We start from the raw sequence: 24,483 nt of genomic DNA, 5'->3' as shown, positions 1-24,483 counted from the left end.
TAGGATTTTTACATTTTATTTTACAAGAAAGCATCATCGATTTTTTATATGTATTTATTTTGTGACAAGTCACCTTACTGAACTACCCTATTAAGTCTAATAGTCTTTTTGTTGATTCATTTGTGTTTCTTAGTTAGACAATTACATTGTCTGAGAATAATGATGGTTTTTGTTCCTCCTTCCCAGTAGTTACATCTGTTATTTATTATTCTTACAATACATTAGCTATATCTTTCACATTGATGCTAAATAACATTGGCAAGAATAGACATCTTATGCCTGACTTTCATGGTTATGTCTCAAGTCATTCACCACAGGGAGAGCGCACTGTAGGCTTGCAGTACCCATTTATCATCACATCAGTAAAATTTTTGTGTTCCTTCTTTTCAAAAGTCACATATAAAATGTGGAACTTTTATAAAATAAATTTAAAGCATCTATCAAGTAATATTATAGCTTAAGGAAAAGTCATTTTTCATTGTGATGAAATTTCCTCTCTCCTCCTTCTCCTCCTCCTCCTCCTTTCTTCTCAGTGCTGGGGATGGGATCCAGGACTTTGTGCATGCTAGGCAAGAACTCTACCACTGAGTTACATCCCAGCCCATTAATGAGATTTCTTACTCCAGAATCTTTCTCATATTTACAATGCATTCCCACTTAGTTCAAAACAGATTGTCATTGCATGTTATTATTTCTTTTTATTTGTTCTAATTAGTTATACATGACAGCAGAATGCATTTCAATTCATAGTACACAAATGGAGCACAGTTTTTCATTTCTCTGGTTGTATACAAAATAGAATCACACCATTTGTGTCATCATATATGTACCTAGGTCATGATATCCATCTCATCTTTCCTACCCCCATACCCCCTCCTTTCCCTTCCTCCCCTTTGCCCTATCCAGAGTTCCTCTATTCCTCCCATGCTCCCACAGCCCATTATGGATCAACATCCAGTTGTCAGAGAAAACATCCAGTCTTTGGTTTTTTCAGATTGGCTTTCTTCACTTAGCATGATATTCTCCAGTTCCATCCATTTACCTGCAAATACCATGATTTTATTCCCTTTTAGCTGAGTAATATTCCATTGTGTATATATACCACAGTTTCTTTATCCATTCATCTATTAAAGGGCATTTATGTTGGTTCTACAATTTAGCTATTGTGAATTGTGCTGCTATAAACATTGATGTAGCTGTGTTCCTGTAGTATGCTATTTTTAAGTCCTTTGAGTATAGCCTGAGGAGTGGGATAGCTGGGTCAAATGGTGGTTCCATTCCAAGTTTTCCAAGGATTCTCCATACTGCTTTCCAGATTGGTTGCACCAATTAGCAGTCCCACCAGCAATACATGAGTGCTTTTTCCCCCACATCCTCGCCAACACTTATTGCTGCTTGTATTCTTGATAACTGCCATTCTGACTGGAGTGAGATGAAATCTTAGAGTAGTTTTGATTTGCATTTCTCTAATTGCTAGAGATGTTGAACATTTTTTTCATATATTTGTTGATCGATTGTATATCTTCTTCTGAGAAGTGTCTATTCAGTTCCTTAGCCCATTTTATTGATTGGGTTATTTGGAGTTTTTTGGTGTTAAGATTTTTGAGTTCTTTATATATCCTGGATATTAGATATTATCTATCTAGATATTATCTATCTGATGTGCATGTGGTAAAAATTTGTTCCCATTCTGTAGGCTCTCTCTTCACCTCACTGATTGTTTCTTTTGCTGAGAAGAAGCTTCTCAGTTTGAATCTATCCCATTTATTGATTCTTTTCATTTCTTGTATTATAGGAGTCTTATTAAGGAAGTTGGGGCCTAATCCAACACGATGCAGCCTACTTTTTCTTCTATTAGAAGCAGGGTCTATGGTCTAATTCTCAGGTCCTTGACCCACTTTGAGTTGAGTTTTGTGCATGGTGAGAAATAAGGACTTACTTTCATTTTGATGAAAATGGATTTCCAGTTTAGCCAGCATTTCTCTAATTGCTAGAGAAATTTGTTGAAGAAGCTTCTTTTCTCCAATATATGTTTTTGTGCCTTTGTCTGGTATGAGATGACTGTATTTATGTGGGTTTGTCTCTGTATCCTCTATTCTGTACCATTGGTCTACATGTGTATTTTGGTGCCAATACCATGCTGTTGTGTTACTATTGCTCCGTAGTATAGTTTAAGGTCTGGTATTGTGATGCCACCTGCTTCCCTCTTCTTGCTTTGGCTATTCTGGGTCTCTTATTTTTCCAAATGAATTTCATCATTGCTTTTTCTATTTCTATGAGAATGTTACTGGGATTTTTATTGGAATTGCATTAAATCTGTATAGTGCTTTTGGTAGTATGGTCATTTTGACAATATTAATTCTGCATATCCAAGAACAAGGGATATTCTTCCATCTTCTAGGGTCTTCTTTTAATTTATTCTTTAGCATTTTATAGTTTTCATTTTGTAGCGGTCTTTCACCTCTTTTGTTAGGTTGATTCCCAAGTATTTTATTTTTATTTATTTATTATTTAGGTGTGAGGGGGGCACCAGGGATTGAACCCAGGGGCACTCAGCCACTGAGCCACATCCCCAGCCCTATTTTGTATTTTATTTAGAGACAGAGTCTCACTGAGTTGCTTAGCACCTCATCATTGCTGAGGCTGGCTTTGAACTTGAGATCTTCCTTTTTAGCCTCCCTCATCGCTGAGATTATAGGTGTGCACCACTAAGCCCAGCTCCAAGTATTTTAATTTTTTGAGGCTACTGGAAATGGGGTAGTTTTCCTCATTTCTCTTTCAGAGGATTCATCACTGATGTACAGAAATGCATTTGACTTATGGGTATTTATTTTATATCTGCTACTTTGCTGAATTCATTTTTCAGTTCTAGAAGTTTTCTGGTGGAATTTTTTGGATCCTCTAAGTATAGAATCATGTCATCAACAAATAATGATTGTTTGAGTTCTTCTTTTCCTATTCAAATCTCTTTAAATTCTTTCATCTAATTGCTCTGGCTAGAGTTTCAAGGACTATGTTAAATAGAAGTGGTGAAAGAGGGCATCCCTGTTTTGTTCCGGTTTTTAGAGGAAATAATTTTTCTCCATTTAGAATGATGTTGGCCTTGGGCTTAGCATAAATAGATTTTGCAATGTTGAGATATGTTCCTCTTATCCCTAGTTTTTCTAGTATTTTGAACATGAAGGAGTGCTGCATTTTGTTGATTGCTTTTTCTGCATCTACTGAGATGATCATAATTCTTATCTTTAAGTCTACTGATGTGATGTATTACATTTATTGATTTCTGTATGTTGAACCAGCCTTGCATCCCTGGGATGAACCCCACTTGATCGTGGTGCACTATATTTTAAATATGTTTTTGTATTTTTTTTCCAGAATTTTATTGAGAATTTTTGCATCTATGTTCATTGGAGATATTGGTCTGAAGTTTTCTTTCCTTGGTGTGTCTTTGCCTGGTTATGGAATCAGGGTCATACTGGCCTCATAGAATGAGTTTGGAAGGGTTCCCTCTTTGTCTGTTTCATGGAATAATTTGAGGAGTATTGGTATTAGTTCTTCTTTTAAGGTCTTGTAGAACTCAGCTGTCCTGGGCTTTTCTTGGTTGGTAGGCTTTTGATGGAGTCTTCTATTTCATTGCTTGAAATTGATCTACTTAACTTGTGTATATCATCCTGATTCAGTTTGGGTAAACCATATGACTCTAGAAATTTGTCAATGTCTTCAATATTTTCTATTTTATTGGAGTATAAATTTTCAAAATAGTTTCTAATTATCTTCTGTATTTCAGTAGTGTCTGTCGTGAGATTTCCTTTTTTATCATGGCCCTTAGTAATTTGAGTTTTCTCCCTCCTCTTTGTTAGCATGGCTAAGGGTTTATCAATTTAATTTTTTTCAAAGAACAAGATTTCATTTTGTCAAATTTTTCAATTGCTTCTTTTGTTTCAACTTCATTGATTTCAGCTCTGATTTTAATTATTTCCTGTCTTCTGCTGCTTTTGGTGTTGATTTGTTCTTCTTTTTCTAGGGCTTTGAGATGTACTATTAGGTCATTTATTTATTGACTTTTTCTTCCTTTAAGGAATGAACTTTCTTCTTAGTACTGCCTTCATAGTGTCCCAGAAATTTTGATGTGTTGTATCAGTGTTCTCATTCACCTCTAAGAACCTTTTAATCTCCTCTCTGATGTCTTCTGCCATCCATTGTTCATTCAATAGCATATTATATAGTCTCCAGGTTTTGGAGTAGCTTCTTTTTGTTCATCATGAAAGGTTTTTATTTCCTCATCAAATCTAAAGCTTAATTTTGCTGTAAGGTTCTTGGTTGGCATTCATTTTCTTTCATAGCTTGGTATATATATTATTCCAGCATCTTCTGGCTTTGAGGGTCTGGGTTGAGAAATCTGCAGAGATCCTAATTGGTTCCCCGCTATATGTAATCTGCGTGTTATTTTTAATGTCCCACTGAATTATTCTTGCTTGTAGTTAAGATTTTTACATATATATCTATATATATATGTATGTATATATGTGAATATATATATTTTTAAGTTGTTGATGGATGTTTATTTTATCCATTTATTTATATGTGATGCTGAGAATTGAACCCAGTGCCTCACACATGCTAGGCAAGCTCTATACCACTGAGCCACAACCTCAGCCCTAACATTTATATTTTGATAAATGGAATCAATCTGTGGTTTTCTTTCCTCTATGCAATTACTATCTTGCTTGATGTTGTGATGTCAAGATAATTAATACTAATAAAGGGGAAAACATATCTTTTTTTTTGTATTTTCCAGAAGAAAATATAGTATGTGAAAGTCCTTAAAAGTTTTAGGTCTTATTAAAAAATTATTCAAGCCAAGAGAGAATTTGCTACGGTCATACTTTTTTTTTAATTGTTAGCAGGCCTTTATTTAATTTATTTATATACAGTGTTGAGGATCAAACCCAGTGCCTTACCTATGCTAGGCAAGCACTCTACCACTGAGCCACAACCCCAACCCCCAAGCTGTGGTCATACTTTTAAAACTTCTAATTTTTCTAGCCTTGATTATTAGTCTACTCAGGGTTTTCTACCTTCTCAGAGAAAATTTTGTAAATTTTTATCTTTCTACAAACTTATTATTTTGAGATTTTCTAACTTATGATAATCATACCATTCTCTTATTATTCAAAATGTTCATGTTTGAACATTGTAAACATTAAAAAATTAAACATGTAGAATCTGCACATGTTGTTATACATATTTCCAATTCCTAATTTGTATACTTGTGAGTTTGGTTTTCAAACCAAATTCAAATGCATCTTCCCTCTGGGAGGCCCTTTCTCCCTCACCTGGGCTCCCAGTAGGGCTCTCAAGCCAAATGCACCAGCTTTGTGTGGAATTATCTACTCTGACTCCCTCGCTGCAAAGTCTGACAAGCAGCTGAGAGTCATAATCAGAAGTTTTCCTCCTCCTCTTTTCCTAGAAAAACTTACTTGTTTCTGTCCTATCCTCAAGTCTGTCAGATAACTGGTTAATTCACCCAGCAAAATAAGTGAGAGGGAATGAAAGAGAAAGGCCACTGAGACCACCAAAGTAGGACTCTGATGTCCCAAGGCAAGTCCTGCATCAGATCTGTCACCAGCTAGCTCTGGCCCTTTCCTCAAGACCTTGGTTTCCCCAGCTGCAAAACAGGGGAGTTGGGTTTCCAGATCCTACAGTCTTACTCACCTCGAGTGTTCTATGCTTACCTACTAAAATGTTAACAGTTGAGACTAGGTTAATATATTATCTTTGGAACTTTTAACCCAAAGCAGCAAACAGCATGAGACCCCCTAACATTGCTGAAAATGATTTGACAATAGAGTTCTTTATAAAATTCATTGCGTCCCGAGTATTAAAATTAAATCTGCTTTGTTTCAGTATCCTACAAAGTAGCCAAGAGAAGCCTGAACTTTTTCTGTAAATATCAATGTAGTACCAAGCAATGGAAATCACCAAATTGCCAAGCAAAGCAGCATCGTGAACAAAAGATGACAGCACAAGTCTGATTTGCTATATTTGTTTAATGTCCTAGTTGGAAGATCTTCCAAAGGAGACCTTGAATTTCTTGATTCCATTCTTAAAATTAGACAACAGCATTATTTCAAGGTAATATCTGAAATAGCAACTCTAGCGGAACACTTGCTTCTTGCAGCCACTGAGTTCCTCCCCAAGAAGTGTCCACCACCCCAGCTCCATATAGTTTCTGCTATGAACCTGTCTCTACAGCAACAGTTCACTGATTGGCCCAGAAAGAAGAACAAGACCAAAGCTAAGCCAATGAGTTCCTTCCCTGGATATTGAGACTTGGGACCAAGAGAGTAAGGGAAGTTTCCCTGATAATATTAAATATTATGAGCATATAAGCAGTGAAGCCTACAAGACACCAGAGGCCATGGGTTCTGCTACACAGAAGAGAACAGTTTGCAGCAACAGAGAAAAAAAAAAAAGGGCACATATTTGCTGAGAGAAGTTGGGCATAGAAGCAGCTGGGTAAAGATCCACAGAGAGTTAGATCCAACAGAGCTGCAAACTAGAGGGCTACAAGAGGCATCGCACAGCCCAATTCAGACAGCTGGTGTGCTATAGTAAATCCAGAGCAAAAGAACCTACATTAAAGATGCCTAATGAACAATTGCCAGTAGAACTTGGAAGCACTTTGCATTGAGCACCAGTGTTCCAACAGAAGAAAGGACCCATCTGAACAGTTCCACATAGAACACAGAACAGCGCACCAACAATGAACAGAGAAGAGTCAATATGAGTAAGGGGAAGTGAATGCTGACCATGCTGCCATAAACTAATGCTCTAGTGCAGAGGGACATGTGGCCAGTACCTGGACATGACTGAATCAATTTCCTATTATGTGCTCATTGACTAAATAACAAATTCAACATAAGTTCTATTCCAAAGGGTAGGTTTTGGTGGCTCATAATCAATCACTTTTACAATCTTGATAAAGACTAGAATAAATGAATTCTACAAGCGTAGTTACTGAGATGGAAATCTGAAAGGTCCTGAATGGCGATGCCAACAACCATCAGATTTTCAGAGTCTGAAGAAAAGGAGTCAGAAGTCCCTCTTATAGGATGGCTCAGGCCTATCAAGATGTTCTTGTGTGTCCCTGTGTTTAGTCCTGCTGATTCCACCACAACTCAGACAATTATCACTGCTTGCTCTGCCTCCTCTCCCTGGAGAGATTTTCCTCCTGTCTCCCACTGTTTCACTGGCAAGTTTCTTAAACTTAAAAAAAATTTTTTTTTTCAAAATATCAACAATGTGATGCTTTCCCAGATGATCCAAGGAGATGTGCATCCTGCAATCAGCCATCTCCAGGAAACTCTAGTTTCAGCAGATGTCACATCATCTACGATCGTGTTTACATGTCTGCCTGTCCCAGCTGCCTCAGGCCCCTGTCTCCTCTCCTGAAATCTAGCACAGGGCCTGTCCTAACCATTACTGAAGTGTGAATGAATGAATCCCTAATTACTATACATCACAATGATCGTTATAGTTTTTCAGTTTGTGACAAAATCCCCATGAGTGTAATTTCATACAGACATGGCAATCACACAGACTTCGGCTCCTCGTGTTGATTCTTGCTAATCTTCTATCCATGCAGTACAGCCATCTGCTTACATTGTAAACGCAAAACAAAAAAACATCAAAAAAACCAGCATTTGGTGTACAGGTGTTTTCTTACCTACCCAGAGACACCTGTATCTTATCCTTACTCTGGAAATTATGAAGAAGTGAAAGAAGCAGCAGCTTAATATTTTTCTCCAAATCAATTTTACAGGTACATTTCTAAGAATCAATTATGAAATTACGGTAGGCAAAATTCAGAGCAAAAATACGGAAGTTTTGCCAAATTTCATAGATCTCTAATCATACCCAGCTTCAGCTTCTTGGCCAAGGCATCAATTTGAATGGTAGGGTCAGAGCCCATGGACAGGAAACAGATCAGAGGTGTCCGTGTGTCGCTTTCTTCCCAAGTTTTCTCCAGATTCAAGATAACTGGTTCTGTGTACTTCTCCTCCAAGGAATCTGCAATATACTTTCTGGCTTGAAAAACAGTACGGTCTGGGCACCAGGACCTAGAAATGAATACAAGTCAGACGTAATAAATTCAGCGTATTCATTTTTTATCCTATTTAATTCTGGGCACATAAAGAACACATATTTAATTAGCCACAGGACAACAAGCTCATTCTCCCTTCTGCAGGTCTGTGTAAAAGGGATGGCAATGTTCCCTATCCCTGGATGAACACAAATTTAATCACGTGGCTTGGTGCCAGGCATTGGCAAGGATTGGGCAGCAATGATAAAACCAGTGTCCTCTGCCAATATACCTGTGATGGGGGACGACCTGCCACACACTCTGACGCCCCTGGTCCTCAGAGGGAGAATCCTTGGGACAAAGGTGTCAAAAGTTAGTGGATGAGCAAGCATTTATGTTATACCATTTGTGTACCATTGTAGGTTATACACAGAGACACATCAAACAAATATCATGTGACATTTGATATTTTAGATCACAGACCAGCTCTAAAAATTCTTATTTGATAGTAGATTATACTATTCATTTAAGATAGATCTAATTTTTGCCACAATCACTTTAGAAAGCAGTATGGAGATTCCTCAGAAAACTTGGAATGGAACCACCATTTGACCCAGTTATCCCACTCCTCAGTATATACCCAAAAGATTTAAAATCAGCATATTACAGTAACACAGCCACATTGATGTTTATAGCAGCTCAATTCACAATAGCTAAGCTATGGAATCAACCTAGATGCCCTTCAACAGATAAGTGGATAAAGAAAATGTGATATATATATATATATATATATATATATATATATATATATATATATACAATTGAATATTATTCAGCCATAAAAAAGAGTAAGTTTACGACTTTTGCTGGTAAATGGATGGATTTGGAGACTCATGCTAAGTTATAAGCCAATCCCCCACCAAAACAAAGGCCGAATGTTCTCTTTGATATGTGGATGCTGACACACAATAAGATGGGGGAGGGAAGCATAGAAGTTCACTGGATTAGACAAAGGGGAATGAAGGGTAGGGAGAGGGGATGGGAATAGGAAGGACAGTGGAATGAATCAGACACAACTTTCCTATGTTCATATATGAATACACCACAGCGAATCTCACCATTGTGTACATGCAGAAGAATGTGATCCTAATTAGAATAAGTTATATTCTATGTATGTATAATGTATATGTATAATGTATCATATACATTCTACTCTCATGTACATCTAAAAAGAATAAAAAAGAAAAAATATAAACCTAATTTTACAATAGGTAAAAGACACATTTGTTCCAACAAAAATAAGTAGCACTTTCATACTCTGTAGACTCGGAGGTGATCCTTGTTGCCGTTCTCATCACTGTTACTAGCACAACAAAACCTGGGAAACAACTTTTTCCAAGGGCAAGCTCAGGCATACAACCCCACCATTTTACCTCATTCACTAGTCACGCACACACACACACACACACACACTGATTTTTCAAATTTGCAAAGTCTCCTGGAGCTACGAGATGTTGAGGAAATGTGAAAAGTAAGCAGGGAGGGGAACACTCTCCTTAACCTCCATTTCAAACTTTTGCTTCCATTTTAGTAGCCAAAATAGTATAATAGTCTTGGATTCTTCCCTCAAGTGAATTCAATTTCAGTGTATAAACTAATTGCCTTATAACATTGTAAGTTCTATTTTTATAAAGAAGTCATCTCAACACTGAATGATTCACTTGTCAGTAATTGAACAAAGTGAATAATAAAATCATTATTTTCTTTTTTCCTATCATTAATACATTGTCAAACTGTGCATGTCATCCCCCCTGCCACCATCACCAATATGTTCTGCTGGTGAAGGAATTTGGAGAATTGCCTTCCAAAATCACAGTTTGGAGACATGTGCATTTCTTACAAAAGCCATGGGTGACAACGTGAAGTCAGCTCGCTGAAGTACAATCTGTAATTTAAGGACATGACAGTGATGCTTCTGGGTCTAAGAATACCTCTTCTTACCTGATAAGTAACAGCTTGTGGCAGGTATCTAGGGAATCATTATATCCATCAGGGATAATTTCCTCCTCTGGGGAATCTTTATCAAACCAGCTTTTCCACCCCTTCTCATTGCGAGCTATCTAAAAGAAACAAGCCAAGAAGTTAGACAGGAAGTCCAGTGGCAGGACTGTGCCGGAGGCTCTGACCCACCTCCGGGGGCATTCTTTACAGGAACCTAGCTTTTCAGGCAAAACAACACATTTCATATTTTTCATCAGAATCAATGACCTGAATAATGTCAATGTGGTCTAACCCTCTTTCAGTTTCCCCCATTATTTTTCTACACGATTCACTAGAATTAGGATCATGTACCAATTATACAAAATGGTTGGACAAGAAGAAATAGAGATCAAGGTTCCTCAATTTTGCTATTATTGCTATTTTGGAGGGGGTGATTCTTCACTGTGGGGCTATCCTGGCCATCGTAAAATGGTCAGCGGCATCCCTGGTCTCCACCCACATGGCACCAGTAGCATCCTTCCAGACATTGCCAAATGCCCCTGGGGGGTGGCACAAAGTTGCCTTCAGTTGAAAACTACTGATACAGACCATTCTGAGAACTAAACCTCTGAATGTTGACTTCTGATTAAAAATAGCAGTAGGTGGGGCTGGGGTTGCAGTTCAGTGGCAGAGCACTTGCCTAGCATGTGTGAGGCACTGGGTTCCATTCTCAGCACCACATATAAATAAAATAAAGGTCCATTGACAACTAAAAAAATGTCAGTGAGTGTCAAAAATCAAAACTTCTGTGATTCTCAGGTGATCCCGCACTGTGAGGCCTTACACCTAGAAATGGCAGAAGTCTCTCCAGGAACTGGTCTCAAGCAAGCATTCTTCTGGAAGCCTAGAGAGGACCTCAGGTTTTCAGAGGCATTAAAAGGTGCTTCCTGCAGCCCAACTGCTGCCAGAACTAATTGCAAAAACTCGATTGGTGAGTCTGCCATTACTCCTCAGTCACAATAGGGTGAATTCTTCAGACGGTGTTGGTAAGCACTTTTAAAAACTCCATGGTAAGCAATAGCAGCAAACTGCAAACCCTCATGTCACAGATACTACTGCGGTTGGACTTCCACTTCTGTTACCTCCACTTTTTATTGAGGCATAACAGAGGTTAAAAACTGCCCAAGGTCACGGGTTGTGTGAACAATGCATCCTTTAGGATACAGACAAGGTGTAAATCATTAACAAAACAGTTTGCTCTGAAGTTTGGTTGCCTTGACTTTGTCCCTAGGGCACTACGAGATGGAGGGGGACCTCTGAAATGTTTCGCAGCCTCTGTCTTTCTCCTGAAGACTGCAGCGGCTCTCCCAGGTTGACTGCCCTCAAAGCATTTGTCCACATGCTGCTTGGAGGGCCTGAGTGCTGCTCGCCAGGCCCCATGCACAGACATCCACGGCACCTCCGCAGCTCACAGAGGCCCAGGAGAAGCAGGCACACAAGAGAGCAGATGGCTGCTCTCAGCTTACTGGCCTTCCACCTGCAGGGGGCTGCAGCAGGGATGGGCAATGGGATGATGTCCTGCTCTGGACAACTTCCTGTCCCTCCAGGTGTTAAGCAGCTTGGCCTGGCATGGCAAAGCCAGGGCAGCTGCTGTTTGAGGTTATTTTTGCTTCAGTTCCTGACACCTACATCTACTCAGTAAGGAACTTCTAATCCTTCCATTCCCTCGCACAGAGAGGCCAGACGACTGATAGACGCCTGGCGGCAGCTCCCATAGAATTCCCGTGACCTTCCTAGGAATGGCCACTTCCTCACTTCTGACCATTGACGGCATGACAGGAGTGGGAGAGAAATAACTCATGAGGGCCTGGGAAGAGCATGAGGTCAAGGGGTAGCTCTGCTGGCTATGTGACCTTGGTGAGAGCTTAACCTCTCTAAGTTCAGTCTTTTCATCTAGAAAGCAGGGCCAATAACACCTCCTTATAGGGTTGTTGCAAAGTACCCAATCCATAGTGAGCAGTAATGGCTACCAGAATCTACACCATGGGGGTACTTTACATGTAACTGGGAGAGGCAGGCAGTAGTATCCTTCCAGCCATATAATCTGTTGGCCGAGGGCACTGATATTGAGTGAATTTGCTAGGGATGCTTGAAGATCTTGTTTATTCAGTCTCTGAGTAGATCCAACCTTTCCCCAACCCCACTCCAAGAATCTGTCCACCGCTGACAGTTGTGGCTAGGGTAGCACAGTGCACAGGGATCAGTGATCGCAGAAGGAGTTTCTGCCAGTCTGCGATCCAGTAAGGATCCTTTGTCAGTCAGGTGCAATCACAGAAAAGAGACAACTAACTACCAGCTGGACACTGGGAAACTGCAGGTACCATCAGTGACTGGCAGTTACAACCAATGACCCCCAAAATAAACAACAATCTTTATTCTAAGTTGCACGATTGCTTTCCAGTGATAGTCAAATCAACAACAAATCCACAATAACCAATAAATAGATATCTTCAAATATGAAAAACTGGTAAATTGGTACCAGATTCACATTTTCATCATTAAAATGATTAAAAAGGAGCCCACCTCTTAATTTACCTCAAACTCAAACCTACACCAATTATTCAATCATAGGCAGAAGTAAAAAATGCAAAAAAATATCAATTCTACAATGACAGGGTCTACTCACTGATCTGCTTATAATAGCAACTAAAGCAGACACATAAAAACAACCCATGTTACTGCTTGTAATCCCAGTGGCTTGGGAGGCTGAGACAAGGAGGATCACAAGTTCAAAGCCAGCCTCAGAAACTGAGTGAGGCCCTAAGCAACTCAGTGAGACCCTGTCTCTAAATAAAATTCAAAAAAGAGCTGTGGATGTGGTTCACTGGTTAAGTACCTCTGAGTTCAATCTCTGGTACCAAAAAATAAGAAAGAAAGAAAGAGAGAGAGAGAGAGAGAGAGAGAGAGAGAGAGAGAGAGAGAGAGAGAGAGAGAAAACACAACACATGCCCACCGCACAGGAAGAAAGATGGTTCCCTGCACCCGTAAAAAGGCCACTCTGAGGTCCATCTGTCCAAACTGCCCCCTCCCAGTCACAGCACCTCAAGCCCACACTGTTGTTTGACTCCTGCAGGTGAAGGAACTGTCATCAGGAGGACTCAGTTAAGATGGCCTGTATGCATTTGGATTTACAAACCTGTACTTTTCACCAGCCCCTTGTTACCTGGTTCATAATTTCTGCAAATTGCGGAAGTTTACTCAGCTCTACGAGATTTAGCCACGTCATGTCCAGGATCCAGCGAAATGGTTTTGGGGGGCAGGCTTTCAGGTCCAGAGCTGCACCCCCTGGGGGGAAACGTCAGACAGCATGAATCAGGTGAGCTCGTACTTCATTTTTAGACATTTATTTTCCAAATAATAAAAGCGAGATAACCATATTACATAAAATATGGGAAAATTGGCAAATAATCATATTATGGAAAATGTGGTTATCTTTTTTGGGTACATTTCCCTGAAGTCTCAGTGCTTTATTTACTGATTTATAGTATCTTATAAAATATGACAGCAACACTTTGTCATTTTTCCCTGCAAAGAATTTTTCTCAGGTGGTCACGGGTATTTTCCTCTTTGTCCACTTTTTCTTTTTTACAACCAAATTTCTATATTGATGAATTGGTGGATCTTTTCATGTGTGATTTTTACAGATCATTTCTTAGTCAATCATCACTCCTCCAGAATATCAATATTCAACACTATTTCTTACCGAGTTAAACAGATGATTAAACAGTTGGATAAAGAGGAAGAGAAAGAGGGAAACATGGAGGGAGGGGGGGAAAAGAGAACCTCATACATCTTGGGATTGTTTTAGGGGGTAAGTGGTGTTCAAATCACTTATTCAACAAATATTTATTAAGCCCTCCCACCCGTGCATCTGCATGACCCAGGCACCGAGGACACGGTGGACAAAACCAGACAAGGTCCCTGTTGTCATGGAGTTTGGAGGCTAGCGGAGGATCTGGGTTATGGCATCAGATTATATTTTGAAGCAAATCACAAGTCAAATGTCCATACCTAAGGTAGTCATTTTCCAACCAGATACATGATTATAATTTTAAAAGTCCCTATTAAATGTCTCTAGTAATATCACATCATAACTCTAGCTCCAATGCTAAGTTAATTCAGATGAACGCACAACAGTGTTTCTGGAATTTTAAATCCAGTGGTCCTCCTTAAAATCCCAGCAAATCCTTCCACTTCACATATCAACCCCTGGGCCAAAAGGTGGTGGGGGGACTACTGATCTTTGCTCTTTTTGTTTAGCATCTTCCTGAGAAGATATATGAACTGTAGACCCCTTTGCTCTACCACAGAGGTCTTGGGGATCAGCGGCTCTGAGGGCCACAACACCTTTAGAACAGGAGGTGACCCTTCTTCTCACTGTTCCACCCCCCTGCAGAGGGGAAAGACCAAGTTCTGTTCCAGTGTGAGAGTCACTGATGGGAGAAGCAACCCTCAGAGAGCGCCCCCTGCAGTCTTCACAGTTCCCAAGTCTCTAGCTCAGAGACACACACCTCTTTCTTCTCAGTGGTTTCCGAAGAAATACTTTCATGTGACTACGCACTTTAGGGACATCAGAAGAAGCCAACTAAACTGCCGGGCATTTTTAAACATATCATGTATCTGAACCAACCCAGAATGATGACAGCCCACCCTGCTCTCCCAGATATCCCAGCTCTGTCACTGACTGGCTGCTTACGTTTGGGCAAGGGACTCCGTCTCTCTAGATTGCCTCATCAGATGGATGTCCTAATAGAATCCCCCAGATGAACTGCTGTGAGATTAAATAACGTGTGTAGCAGATGTAGAACAACCTCAGCTCAGTGGCTGTTTTGACATTAATTCATATTCTCTGCCCCCCTCTTTGGGAAGTCCAGGTCCAATCCCACCTGGAAGGCAAAAGCAGCTCCCCGCAGCTCCCCAAGGTCTTTTTATTAATAGTCTATGACAAAAGAGAGACAGTATCTTTCTAAAATAAGCACTCCTGGAAAACGGATATATCAGTTGCTCTGTAATGCAGGATTGCCTCTGGAAGCCATTTCATTTTTCAAAGCTCTGATATTCTCAGTTGCAAAAGAAAGTCAAAGGCACCTTACAAATATTGGAGAAAACAGGAAGTAATGGATACCTAAGGACGGTCACTCTTGGGAAATCAAATGTTGCTGCCAAGATAAACAACTGTTTTCCCCCTTAAGTATTGTGTTCATAACATTTTTAAAAAAAAAATAAGTCTATGATCTAAGGGCCATATTTTTAAATTTTTTTAGAAACTGAACCATATCATCTTTTAAGAAACAATTCAATCAAAATGTAAGCCAGTTCAAAACTAAAACTACAATAAACTCGTTTTGTCTATGAAACAACACACTCTTTTTACAGCTGAGATGATTGTACTTCTGTCAATCAACCTATCATACAATTTCAAATTAATCTTCCTAAAGCACTGCTCTGTTCAGGCTACATTCCTGCTCATAAAACAATCGATGGCTCCCTATTGCCAACTAAATGAAATCCAAATTCCTCTTACAGGCTCTTCTGGCCCTGTACAATCCAGTTCTGACACTCCAGTTTTTATGAAATGAAGTCATAAATATGCTCCAACCCCAATGTAGGTGTGCAGTCTTCTTTATTTTTCTGTAGCAAATCTAATCCTCCTGAGGAACTCTGACCCTCCTGTGTTGCCCTGTTTCTCAATCTTCTGATTTCCCACCCTCTTTCAAAGAGCCCAGATCTTTCTGGGTAATAGCTCTGATCTAGCTGGGTTTGCTTGGTGGGGGAGGGGTGGCGGGGTGGGACCTCATCTTGGTTTGGGGGATACCTCAGATCTGCATGTTGCCCCCTCATCTCCATGTGTCTGGGTCACAGTCTGGGTTCCTGTACAAGATCCTCTGATTGCAACTAATCCTGTCTGCCAAGCCCCAGCCTCGACCTGTCTCCAGTTAGACATTCCCTTGCCCTGCAGCACCCTTGACCTCTCTCTCCCAGCTCTCAGACACAGCCACTTTCCATTTCACCTCCATGATCTCTCATACGCATTCCTTCCTTTATATTCTCATGGCCTTTCTCCTGGGCAGTAAGCCACCAATGTACCTGTCGAGTCCTATTTCCTGCCATCCACAGGGCATTTCAACAAAACCAGGCTGTTTCAACAGCGTTGCTCTGTCTCAGTATGGGGGGTTGTCCTCATTTCTGCCTCTCCTGAATTCAGGATCCCTCTCAAATACCACTTTGTTTTTTGAGGGTAAGGGTAGCCAGAAAATGATATGCCAAATTATATTTAAAGAGCCAAAAACACAAGAAAAAGATTGGAACATGTTTATCATCAATCAAATAATCCCCAGATCATTGTAGAGGTAGACTTTTTGTTCACAAAGCCTTTTTTTTTTTTTTTTAATAACACAAACCACATGCAATCTTTTCCTCCTTTTTGATTGAACACCTTGTTTTTGTTTCTTAGCTCTATTACTTAAGTTGTTCTGCTTTATTTTAGAGGTTTTTTTGTTTTTTTATTTTTGGTACTGGGAATTGAACCCAGGAGTGCTTAACCACTGAGCCACATCCCCAACCCTTTTATTTTTTATTTTGAGACTAAGTTACCTAGGGTCTCAATAAGTTGCTGAGGCTGGCTTTGTTTGTATGTGGTGCTGAGGATCGAACCCGGGCCGCACGCATGCCAGGCGAGTGCGCTACCACTTGAGCCACATCCCCAGCCCTTGAGGCTGGCTTTGAACTTGTGTTCATCCTGTCTCAGCCCCCAGCCACTGGGATTATAGGTGTGCACCACTGTGCCTGGCCATTAGAGTTATTTTCTAAAACTAACTTTATCCCCATTATGAGTCTATGATTTATTTTAAAACAAGGTCTGGCTTATGCTTGTGTCTCCAATAGCAGCATGACAGGTTTATATAGGAAGTGCTCAGTAAATACTTGTTCAACTGAATTCAACTGAAAATATCATTTTTCTTTTTGGTACCAGGGGTTGAACTCAGGGGCACTCAACCACTGAGGCATATCCCCAGCCCTATTTTGTATTTTATTTAGAGACAGGGTCCCACTGAGTTGCTAAGCACCTCGCTTTGCTGAGGCTGGCTTTGAACTTGCAATCCTCCTGTCTCAGCCTCCCAAGCAGCTGAGATTACAGATGTGTACCCCTGCATCCAGCTGAAAATAACATTCCTTTGTCTTCTTAATTATACCTTTTAATATAGAGATAAGCAATGAACAAGATGAATGTCAAAAATGGAATACAAATATGCCTTTTTATGGCCTGAAAAATAATGACACTCTTTGGCTGAGGGAATTGCTCTCTTGCTCTAGAAAACTCACCACCAGCATGTCTTTCAATCTATTCTCCTAAGCTTGGACAACAATGAACAGACTGGACATGATTATATATCTAAAATCCACAGGGTTAGCACAGACCTGAATCTCAAAGTAACCAGAGAAAAATTAATGGAAATCAGATTAAAAAAGATATTAAAAAAAAGAACATCACTTCCATTAGGACCCAATTTCCCTTCCATATCACAGAAATGGGTTTAGGGAATATCAAAGAACACATCAAAAGCAATACTTTTTACCCATCCGCATTACAAACACTTTACCTTTAATGAGAGCCTGAAACTCTCTGTGCTTAACTGTCCCTCTCTGAAGATCAATTTTTAAGGTCATGAGGAGTACAAAGAGGAATTTGTGGTTTTCGTACAGGCCTCTGACGGAGTATGTAAAAACTTCGTATGTCAGGTACTCGATAATGTTGGTGATCCTCTTTTGAGGGAGTGGCGACTTCTCAGACCTGCAGTCCATTTCAAAAAATCAAAGAGGCAAAAATCAATTGCTGAAAGCAAAGAAATACAGATACAAAGAAATTGAAGTTACAGCTTTGGAGCCACTGGGGAAAAGGTGGGGAAGACTGACCTGGCCATGGACTGGTCAAAGAGCTTCAAGAACTGGGCCAGCGACGTCTGGTACATGATGTTGACCATGCTCATCTCCGTGATGAGGAAGTAGAGGATGCTGCCTCGGGTGGCCGCGGCCCGGAACTCCTCCTGCGCCGTGTTGATCTTGATCTCGGTTTCCGCAGCCACGTGCAGCTTTTCACTCACTTCAGCTGCTGTCTGCTTGGTGGTTCGGAGGACACCAATGAGAGATTCATCATCTACCAAGGAACCTAAAAGTCAAAGGAGGTAAACTGTAGATATGAGTTGGATCGGCTTCCAAGCAAGAGGCGTCGCTTCTGAAATCCCACTGCTCATTTCCACCTGGATTTCTCCAAAGTCCACAGGGTCCCAGGGGAGTAGAATCTTTAAGACGCCAAAATGTCAATTACCACCTGATGCCAGAGACCTGCCAAAGGCCTGTCCTGTACCCGGCTTACAAATCTGCAAAAGGCTAAAGACCCATTTGATAGGTTTTCAAATGTCTGAAGACAATAATGGCATCTCCAGGGATTTTAGCCATTCCCTATGTGACATGCTTTCCCTCCATCTGGGTGGCTTTTCACCAAGTGTCCCCAGAGTGTCTGTCCCACTTGTCTTGGGGTGTGAGCTGGGCAAAAGCTTGGTGTTACAGTTTGGATGTGAGGTGTCCCCCAAAAGCTCACGTGTGAGACAATGCAAGAAGGCTTGGACAAGACATGACTGGGTCACAGCCTTAACCTAATCAGTGGGTTAATTCCCTGATGGGATTAACTGGGTGATAACTGGAGGCAGGTGGGGTGTGGCTGGAGGAGGTGGTTTACTGGGGGGCATGGCTTTGGGGTATATATTTTATATCTAGTGAGGGGAGACTCTCTCTGCTTTATGATCACCATGTGAGCTGCTTCCCTCCACTACACTCTGCCATGATGTCCTGCCTCACCTCAAGCCCCAAGGAATGGAGCCCACTGTCTGTGGATTGAGACCTCTGAAACCTTGAGCCCCCAAATAAACTTTTCCTCCTAAAATTGTTCTGGTCCGATCTTTTAGTCACAGCAGCCAAAGAGCTGACTGAGACTCGTGGCAAGCTGACAGGTGAGCAGCACCCTCTCACCTCCCCCGGTTGAGCAGAACCGTCATTGTTACTGAGAACTCTGGTTTCTCTACATCTACAAGAAGAGACCGGGGGACAGTAGAAGTGTCTCGCCAGGAAGAGAAACCCTAATTTTATTTTTAGCTTCCCCTTCAACGTTGTTTTTAATAGAAATAACACGTGCTCGTGACCATGAGTTCAGTTTTAAGCTATGGAAAGATTCTTTGGATGTGCTCAACTCTTGGCCGGTACACAGGGCGGCGCTTGGGCCTGTCCTGGATTCTGGGAGGCAGGCGGGCACTGCAGACGTGCTGAGTTCCTCTGGCAGACAGGCCACATCTCAAGTGGAAATCCACACTTGGTTAATCTCACAGCAAAGACATCTGGATCTGGCACACTCTTCGCAGGACCAGGGAGCCACCTTTGGCTCTCCTTGCTAACACTTACCAAGAGACCAGCGACTTCACCAGCAGAAGCAGTGCCATGAAGGCAGACAGAAAGACTTTCCACTAAGCTCATCCTAAAGGTTAGGTTTGGGAAGTTAGGGGGTTTTTTGTTTTTTAATTTTAATTCAGGAATTAAAGTGATATTGGGAAGGATTCTTTATCAGACTGCTAAAAAATGGGGGAATTCAGGTTGTTGTGATTTGCCTACACAGAACTATATGATGTTTGTTGATTTCACTTTATTTGGATACAATTTTTCTTTTACTATATTGAACAGGGAGTACATCCTCAAATTGGGGTATGGTATGATGACTCTGACTGCCCAGAGGAGACCCTACCCTTGACTTCCAAGTGCAAAGTCAAGGTGAGTTGAAAAGCTTGGTAGCCAAGCTCCTTGGACACAAATGACATGTGTCATAACCTGTTGGAGCACTGCATTTTAAGACCAAATGAAAGAGTCAGTCTGAAAAAAAAAATAGATTAGCACATTAGTTTCTTTTGGGCAAGCAAATTAGCCTATTATGAGTTACCCAGCTCCACTGGGAGCCCTTATTTTTCTCAGGAGAGAGCAATTACATCAAGAAAACTGTGTTATTCCCAGATGCGCAGTCTCTAGTTGCTAATTCAAAAATCAGATTCTCTGCAGTCCTTCTTTAACATCTAGCTAGAAACCGCCTGGCTTGTTTTTGTATTGGTAACTCAACTTTTTCCTAATGTGTGCAATCATGAGAGCATTGAAGTGTATAAAAGAAATCCTCACTTAGGGTTTGTTATTTGATTACTTCTTAATAACACAATACCTTTTGTAGCACTTAATTTATAGAGGAGGTTATCTTCAAGTTCTTTCATCTTTCGCTTATTAAAAGTAACGTCCTCCAAAAGTTTAACCCTCTCAGACTCTAGCTCCTGTTATTAAAAAACAAAAAGATATCATCAGAACTGAAATTCCCAGTGATCATGGCAAATTCAACATATTAGTTTTTTGTTATTAATTTAAAATGTTTTAACCAAACTGCCTTTTGAAGGACAGAAGAAATTACTATCATTAGTCAAATCCGTCTGTATTTTGTTTCTCTAGATAATTTTTTTAAACTATGCCCACTAGCATTCAGATTCCACAGCCCTTAGACTGGCATGCAGGAGATAAGGGCTAAAACAATTTTACCCAATTACCCCCAGCCTCCTTGCCAGCTCGGTTTATTAACAGAATGTCCCATTCTCTTGGACCTGTTCCCACACTGCATCTGTGAGAAATGCTCATTTCATTTGCAGGAAGAAGAGGTAGAAACAAAGAGGCATTAATATCAAGAAACCACGGGGCTACTGAGGTCAAATATGAATTCTCAGCTTGAGATCTGACTACAGGCACACAGGACCTGACGTCGCACACTCAGCTGCCGACACAAATCCGTTTTCCATTGTATTTGCATCTCCTTCTACCAAAGGGATTACAGCGGTGTTGGAAGGTATCTTTTTCCTACATAAATAATATAACTTAGAAATTATATTTTGGAAAAATGTCAAACTTTTAGAAGTTTGCAAGACTAGTACAACAAATTCTCATATGTCCTTTACCTAGAGTCACCAAAATGACTCTAGGTAAAGGGTATATGTTGTTGGCTTTTCGCTCTGTCTATAAATCATATTGTTGTTGTTGTTGTTGTTGTTATTATTATTATTATTGTATCTTCTTGCTCATGTCATAACTCTTTGTTCCTAAAGATTTTAGCAAATCTCCTGAGAGCCAGGACAGTCTCTTACATAACCATAGCCCAGCATTAAAATCCAGGGAATATAACACTGATACATACTCCTAGTAAATACAGACTCTAAATTGAAACCATCTCAGTAATATCCTTCATGGCAATTTTTTTGTTTTGTTTTGTTTTTGTTTGTTTGTTCTTTCCTGCACTGTTTTAAACTACTTAAGAACATTTCTGGAAAAACTGCTTTGGAAATTCTACCACTTTCAGAAAGTCTTCCTGCACCAACCAGTCAATCAAAGGCCACGGCACAGCATCGATCTGTACATCTGTTATGGCCTGTGGCACAGTTTGCCTTTGAGGTTATTTTCCTCCAGAGTCTGTGCATCTACGAGGCAGGAACTGTCCGCACTCTTCCCATTAATTTTTGTGTTCTTGACAGCACTTATCGTGAATCTTTGCAGAGAAGGGACTCAACCCAATAGATATTTGTCAAATCGAGAGGCACTGAATTTAGTTTAACTCCTTTATTTTACCTCTGGGGAAGCTGAGAACCCAGAAATATGATATCATCCCAATATCACACACATGGCTAGTTACTGGAGGAGAAAGGGCTGATACCCTTGTCTTCCATAACCAAGACAAGGGTCACTGCCACCATTCTAGCAGGATTGTGGCTTTCCTTGGGGTGATGAGAGTATGGCTGCATTTGCAGGGGACTAATGAATCACTTTCATTCAAACAATCCTCCCCATGTGGCAGTGTATGAACGTGTGGACAAAACAAAATCACATTAGCTTCCTTTTCAGTATGGTATAGAAAAACAGGTGCTACCGCATAGTGGACACTTGCTAAGTTTTACAGCATGATCGATAAGGCTTCCCTGGGAGGCCTGGCAGGGTGGAAAGTGTATGTGCTGTTATAGGCTTAGTCCCTTATTCTCTCTGACTTCCATTTGTTCATCTGTGCAACTGATGTATCAGAGCAGGCTTGCTGGGGGTTGGCTGTCCTGCTCAGGATGCCCTCACTGTGCTGTGCTCTCCGCAAGGTTGGTGTGCACATCTTAGAATGGCTCTTGAAGAGGAAGCTAAGGCCTATAAGGAGTGGGGACCTTTAGACAGTGCAACCTCATGGGGGAGCTGGGCTAGAGTGAAATCATCTCAAAATAGTTCAACAGCCCCAGTGAGACCATGGAGGACTCCTTTCCGACAGCGGTTCTGAGAGGCAATTCAAGCAGTGAATTGGAGGGTCGGGGCTCTCTGCCTGGCTATGGAGGAGACACAGATGCCTTTTGGACAGCACCAGCCCCTGGTGTCTTGGAAATGAAAGTCACACAGCTCTCACAGCTGGGACTGTGCCCTTCTCTCTCCCCTGGACTGGCCACCTTTCAATGGCTGGTCCCCAAGGTGAGCAGCCTCTATTAACCAGGTAGGACTTGACATCATTTTACTCAAGAAGAAGAGTTGGCGTCATTTCTCTTTCCACTTCTGGGTGTATGGCCTGTGTTCCTCTCTTCCCTCTTCCCCGGGCCCTGCCATCCTCTCCTCTCGTTCTTTTTCTCACCTTCCCATTTTATGTCTCTCTGCTGTTATTATTCCTAACCTTGTCTTTTCCTTGGATCTTGAATACCAAAATTAATTATACTGAAGCAAATAGAAACTTTCTCATGTTTTATGCAAATATATTCAATATATGCAAATATATTTTGTGCAAATATTTTATGCATAAAATTTAATGTTTTCTGAGCATTATCTTAATAATTGGTTTAATCTTGTTTCTGTCTCTTAAAAAATCTTCTAATCCTAAGTTGTTCTTTGCTTCATTAGAACCCTCAGCCATACTTAATATCTCTGCTTTTGTGTAAATTTCATTTAATTAAAATAAAGGTATGGCTCCTTATATCATTAAATAATGGAGACCATAGTAATTCAAACTATCACAGTGGTATTTAGCAAGCCAGAGCAATAGGGCAATTTATTTTTCTCCAGGATTATGGTTTTCAGTAAATTTTTCATGTGAAATCAGGACAATCCATAAGGCTACAGATACGTAAGTCAATATACTCAAAGGTTTCCAATCAGAGATTTGTGTGTGTGTGTGTGTGTGTGTGTGTGTGTGTGTGTGTGTGTGTGTATGTATGTGGTTGGTGTTAAAGAAGAAATGAGTTACAGGATTTCTTCATAGAAATTGACACTGCCAAAGAAATATTTCTTCATGTTAACAAGGGTAAATATGGTTGTCTTCCATATATTTAGTAATTTCTCAATAGATTTTAAGCATTTATTATAATTTATTATAAGTAGAAGTTCTTTCCCTTGAGTGTGATTACCTGTTTCTCGGTTAGAATTACTCTCCTCAATAACTGATTCTCCAGTCCTTTCATGGTAACAGTGAAGTCAATCACTGATGTTTTAGCGTTGATCTCGGGGGTAAAGGCAGGGTTTGGTAATTTCGTGGTAATATACAGTTTGAATGAATCCATGACATCACACTCCTTATCACCCACTTTCACCTATATATATTCAAATATAAAAATAAGAACAGTTTAAGAGCAGGACAAGAGATTTGGGGTCAATTTAGGAAAGACTTTAGCAAAGATCAGGATTGTACAACTGGAATGAATTACGAAAGGAAGATGTGAAATTTTAATCACTGTTCTTAAATAATAAAGCCTATTCCATTTAGAACAATTTAGATCTGTGGACCTTCCTGAAGATACTTTAGCCATAATACCAGGCAAATGAGAAATTTATCCAAAACAAATGGTGGGTAAAGGAAAACTCAGATGCATCTAGGATTTGACTTGACATTTTCAGTATTTATTACTCTCATCAATTGTTCAAAGTACAGGAGATGCTATTTTCCCCCTGGCTGAGGAAATTATTTCCTACTATGGAACTTTGCTTCTTTTTGCATTCTATACTCATATCTCAAGAATATTTGACAATAGAAAGTTAACATAATGTGCAAAGGAAAAATGCCAACTCTTTTTTTCCAGAAAGAAAACATTTATCTTAAGTACTACTATTTGCAGTGTATTGAAAAACAACTGGGTTTTGCTATATAAAAAAATCAAGTGGATATTGGCACCATTTTTAAATGTCTTAAGTTTCAATTAATCCTCATCCTGCATATGATGGAAAACATTCTTAAGGCCACCATCACATCCTCAGGTTACCCTACCTTCAATACTGCAAATAAG

The 24,483-nt window shown here is 40.2% G+C and overlaps 1 protein-coding gene across 1 annotated transcript in view; it reads right to left on the bottom strand.

Annotated features, from left to right (window-relative positions):
* Positions 1–24,483, bottom strand: part of Dnah8 (dynein axonemal heavy chain 8) — a 280,498-nt gene that overhangs the window by 67,777 nt on the left and 188,238 nt on the right. The window contains exons 74-80 of the mRNA XM_015487349.2: positions 23,611–23,793; positions 20,379–20,484; positions 18,041–18,293; positions 17,728–17,918; positions 13,290–13,411; positions 10,088–10,206; positions 7,921–8,123 (exon numbers count right to left, since the gene is read on the bottom strand). Of these exons, the coding sequence (XP_015342835.2) occupies positions 7,921–8,123; positions 10,088–10,206; positions 13,290–13,411; positions 17,728–17,918; positions 18,041–18,293; positions 20,379–20,484; positions 23,611–23,793 (1,177 nt within the window). The remainder of the gene's footprint in view (positions 1–7,920; positions 8,124–10,087; positions 10,207–13,289; positions 13,412–17,727; positions 17,919–18,040; positions 18,294–20,378; positions 20,485–23,610; positions 23,794–24,483) is intronic.

This window comes from Marmota marmota, unplaced genomic scaffold, assembly GCF_001458135.2.
Source record: "Marmota marmota marmota unplaced genomic scaffold, marMar, whole genome shotgun sequence".
NCBI lineage: Eukaryota > Metazoa > Chordata > Mammalia > Rodentia > Sciuridae > Marmota > Marmota marmota.
Note: the sequence above shows the minus strand (reverse complement) of the source record. Positions and strands in the feature narration are given on the sequence as shown.